Source organism: Pinus tabuliformis, chromosome 3_1, assembly GCF_031772625.1.
Source record: "Pinus tabuliformis cultivar Carrire ecotype Pingquan chromosome 3_1, CPIR1, whole genome shotgun sequence".
In the NCBI taxonomy this organism is placed as follows: domain Eukaryota; kingdom Viridiplantae; phylum Streptophyta; class Pinopsida; order Pinales; family Pinaceae; genus Pinus; species Pinus tabuliformis.
The window spans coordinates 34756727-34761923 of NC_142301.1; the positions used below are offsets into that span (position 1 = coordinate 34756727).

A 5197-nucleotide genomic window follows, 5' to 3' on the forward strand; every position below is an offset into this window, starting at 1 on the left:
ATAAATAAATAATTAGATACATTACAAAGCAAGTGATTGTGCGTCAAGATGTAGTGTTCCATGAATAGTTCCTAGGAGTTCATCCAACCAAGAAACTCTTTGAAACATCACCACATTACTTACTTATAGATAATATCCTAGTAAGTAATGATGTTAGTGTCTCAACTAGTTAGAGATGATGTGGCACGTGACCTAGCAATGGAAGAATCTAAACATGCAGTCAATAATATATTGAGCATTGAATTGGGCATAAAGAAGAATACTCTAAATAAGGAAGTTATGCCTATCAAACAAAAACATACTTCCCAATCCGAGGAAGTTGTCTTCTATTTGCAAATGTGGGAAAATTTTGTTTTAGCTACATAAAAACTATCAAGAGGAATCAAATTGGTTATAACACCTACCACACCTCACCTATCAAGAAAGAGATAGTGACATCCTTGCTATCGCTCAAGTTTATCTCCAAAGAAAGATCCCAACCTTTTTCAAAGAAAACCCAAGGATACTTTTAAGTGATCACAACTTGTGACCAGTGACCACTCCACTTCACTTACTCATGCATAAATTATCAAATGATCATAGCAACCTATTGAAAATATGATATCCCAATTATAATATATTTTTATATCAATCACTGTATTTATGAAAACTATAATTTAATTCAAATTATTATTAACAATTTCAACACAAATTAATTTAATAATATTTTAAAACACACTCCTAATTTTTCATGTACCCATAAAAAGAAACATCCTTTTGCAATCAATATTTAATTATTGACTTCTCTTTAATACATACCAATATATAATAAAAAAAAACTTATACAATTGATGTAAATATTAAATTTAACCAAGATATTACTACATAAAACATAATTTCCATATGTCAATTTATAATGTGGCACTTTTAACTTGTTATTAATTTTTAAAAGAATGGCTTGATTATGGTTAGAGCATTAAAATGCTTCACATCCAACCACTCATAAAGCCTAGACCAAGAAAATTTGCGTATGACGAAGTCAAGATTAAGTTTTTGGTATTATACGATGAAAAGACAACTTATTGAAATGATATGGAACTAGTTTCATTAGTCAAACTTATTTGTATGTTTTATTTTATTGTTATTAATTTCTGGTGATTGTTAATCATTAAATTGTTATAAATATATTAAGCAAACATGTGCATTGACCAGTGCATTTTAAGGATGAGTGCTTCTCAACTGTATGTTTCAATACCACCCTAAGCAAAGTCTCCAATTCTTTAATTTTAGCAATTCAATATGTGTATTAGAAATTGTAAAATAAATTCCATAATCCATTAATTCATAAATAAAGCTTCTTTTTCAATTGGTTAAATTCATTGAAAGGGTCCCATTGGTACTTGCCAGTGATATTTAGTGTCTTCATAGATTTGGTCCAAATTTTTATTGATTATTAATAAATGATTTTGCAAAAATCAAGTACTTTTATAGAATTAAATTTGTAATGTTTATCTAGAAAGCTTCTCACTCTTGGAATAGTTTTCAAATTATAGTAGTGTCTAGCATAAAATGAGTATGTTTGAGGTGCAAATCGTATGGACCAGTGCTATACTATATATATTTTTATAAAAATACCAAAACTATTTTTATAACTTCATAATTTTCGTTATAAGAGCAATTTTATGAACCACGATTTTATTCTCTAGAATACTTTTATATCTTCCCTCAATATTGATTAAAATGCTTACCTTTAAAAAAAAAACACCCTACTAATATTCTAAGTTGTTTTGAAACCCATGTTTAAGTTTATTGTAATTCATGTTGCATAAATCTAAACATGGAAATCTCAAATTTCATATAAAATGAATTTTGTTCCCAACGTCATAAAGCATAATGTCACAAAGAAATGCAAATCTCAACTTTCATATAAAACGAATTTTGTTCCTAATGTCATAAAGCATAACGTCACAAATCATAACATCACAAAGAACTAGTCTAGATATATTAACATTGGTATTTTAAAATATTTGGACATAGCTTCAAAAATTAATTCAAAATATGCATTGGCCAAGAAACAATTAATTATTGTGAATTAATGGTTTTCATATTGGTCCAGAGACTGACTCATGAGGTTGTCGCTAATGCATAAAACATTCAAATCCTTGGAGATTCCCTACTAGTTATTCAATGAATGTGGAAGAAAATAACAATGAGTAATTTCACATTACAATAACTGTATAATATCATTCATTCTCTTCTATAAATTTTCTCACATATCCACAGGGATGGGAATAGGATTGTTGATGGACTTTCTAAAGATGGAACAAGGTTGGAACACAGACTCTAGTATAATCAATCAAGCAACAAAACGTACTCTGCCAACTAGCATGCAATCTTGACTTCATTCAATCAAGGAAGCATACTAACCCTCCATAAAATCTCATACTAATCAACTTTATACCGCTTATAACACCTATACTCAGACCCTTATACTCACTCTATCTCCATACCCATCCTACCTTCTAGCTAGCTATACACATCTAGACCACAGCTAGCTCTATCTATCTATCTGGCCTATATCCCTATCTGCCTAACCTACTTACCCAACCTTACCTGCCTAGCATACCTATCTTTCTAGAATATAGCCACATCCTTCAGACTAAGACTCTTACTACGGATAAGACAGCTCATACTCATACCATATAAGCTATAGAGGTTATGCTTATAACAATTATAGTACTGCCTTCGCAACCCAAAAGCAATTGATCAGCTAGGAGGAACAGACCTATTGAGCGAGGCTGCTGTAGGAACTCTGTGTTCCGCATATGTAAGTGAGGTAGGGATGAAAGTTTCACTTTCACTTTGTATGATGAAACGGGCGGGTATGATTGAACGGGTTCCTTGCCAATTGCATAGTCAAACTCTCTATAGCGTATGGTGGGTATACTCACTTCTTGGTGGACCTTGGCAGGTATCTTTACTTGTCTCAGATTATACTCATGATGCATGGCTGTAAATCTGTTTTATTAGAGAATCTGGTGTGTTTCAGTAACTATTCACATTACAGATTTGGTGGACTTTCAACAGTTCATAAAATTTCAGATGTATGCAAGGGTGCCGTCTAGTTTTTTTTTTTTTTTTTCATTAAATAATAGCTACAGACACTTCGTGTCACAGCTACGCCGATATTAATTGTAAATATATTTAAATTAGGTGGCAGATGGCGCATTACTCGTCTCTCAAAAGAATTTAATGCTTCCTGATTAAAGAAAAATTATGACATCATGTAATTACAGTACACTCCGCGTGATCACAGCCCCGCCGAAATTAACTACAAATACATACAGATTAAGCGGCAAATGATGGGTTACTCGTCTATCAAAAATTTAAATGCTCCCTGATTAAAGGAAATAGATGATATACCGTAATTGTAGTTACAGACACTCCGCACTGAAATTGAATAATACATACAAGTTAAGCGGTAGATGCTGGGTTACTCGTCTAAATTTAAATTCTTCCTAATTAAAGAAAATTGATGACCTACCCACGGTCTCACCACCGCTCCGAGTTCTTGTTGATTACAGAAGATTTGATTACAAGACTGTCCCATTCAAGAATTGAAAGCCTAGTTTGTTAACAAGAATTATTTCTTACAAAAAAAAGCTTCCCAGAAATGTGTGCTTTGGGAGGTTTTAATTGATAATATTGTGGAGTATGCGCAAATAATATACACACCTACTGTTGGTATCGTCTGTCAAAACTACAGTGGTTTGTATAGACGGCCGACAGCATCCCATTAGACAAAGCCACCCTGAAAAAAAACGGGTAATAGGTAGAAATTTAAAGCAATGAAAAAAAGAAATATGAAGTTGATGGGACATGACCATACATCGAGAATGAAGGATGATGACGAAGCTCCACAATTAGCTTCGGACAAAGATAGTGAAGATGCTAATTCAGAAGAAGAGAATAGAAATAACCTTTCAGATGAAGAAAATCAAGATTTTGATTCGGAAGAAGAGGAGTTACAAGAGCATCTTGCAAACATTCCATTTGAAGAGCTTCAGAAAGTGCGCTCTGATGGTCGAGAATCAACCCTTTCTAAATTCAAGCATGATGCCAAACCCTCAAGAGCTAACAAAAACAGACCTATGGAAATGAGCAGCAAGAAGCCTGTTGGAAGGCTTAGGGAAGTTGTTCAAGGTCCAAAAAGGTAGTTCGAGATCCAAGATTCGAGTCTTTATGTGTGTTAGGCCCCTATACTACTAGTGTAACCCCTTATTGTTATTAGTATAACCCACTTATTATATTGATGTACTCATGTAGTGCCCATATTGTTACTATTATGCCACATAGAAGCCCACCATTGTTACTGTTGTGCCCTACAATATTATTGTTATGTAGGCTTTGATTGTATTGGGACCACTTAGACTCCTATATATAGAAATGAGGTATTTTCATTTGTATCATCCAAGAATTGTTCATTTATATATAGAAAGGAGGTTGCCCCCTCGAAGAGGCTGAATTCTAAGGCGTGGATCTATCTTTTCTATCTTTTCTTGAGCTGGTTTCATAACATTTGGTATCAGAGCTTTGGATTCTAGGGTTTCGCTGCTCAAAATAGGTCATCGTGGCATTTGCGCTATAACTTTTTTTCTGTGACGTCTCAGAAGTTGAAAAAAAACCCCATTTGAGAAGAATTGGCGCTGAACCTTGGGTCCGAATTTCAGATCTTTTGGCGCGACATTTTCGGAGATATGATCTGCGGATGTTGGTCTTTTTGCAGACTCCTGAATTACACTCAAAACAGGTGACCTGGGGAAAATCGTCATAACTTTATTTCTGAGCATCGGATTGAAATTTCGTAAGAAGGTCACTGCGGGAGATTGTGCATAACTTTTTCTTGGAGAATCCAATTTGGATCAGACTTGTGGCATTGGAAATAGGACCAAGAGGGCTACTACAGGTCACACGTTCAGAACTTAAAGATCCGAAAGTACAGAGTTATAGTCGTTTCAAGGTAGATCTCCTAAAATCAAGAAAAAGCAAGATGAGGAAGTTTGATGGCAAGGATCCGGTAAATTGGATACTTCAGATGGAGCAATATTTTGATATACATGGTGTACAACTGTTACAAAAGGTATGTATTGCATCTTCATATTTAGAACCAGATCAATTTTTATGGTACAAAGGGCTTTGTTCTCGTAAAAAACTTGTT

At 33.8% G+C, this 5197-nt stretch overlaps 1 protein-coding gene across 1 annotated transcript; it reads left to right on the forward strand.

Moving 5' to 3' along the window:
- Positions 1-3769: 3769 nt before the first annotated feature.
- Positions 3770-4220, forward strand: LOC149185641 (uncharacterized). Its single transcript, XM_089412449.1, has one exon. The coding sequence runs from the start codon at positions 3828-3830 to the stop codon at positions 4194-4196; it is 369 nt and encodes a 122-aa protein (XP_089268575.1). The 5' UTR covers positions 3770-3827; the 3' UTR covers positions 4197-4220.
- The last annotated feature ends 977 nt before the right edge of the window (positions 4221-5197 follow it).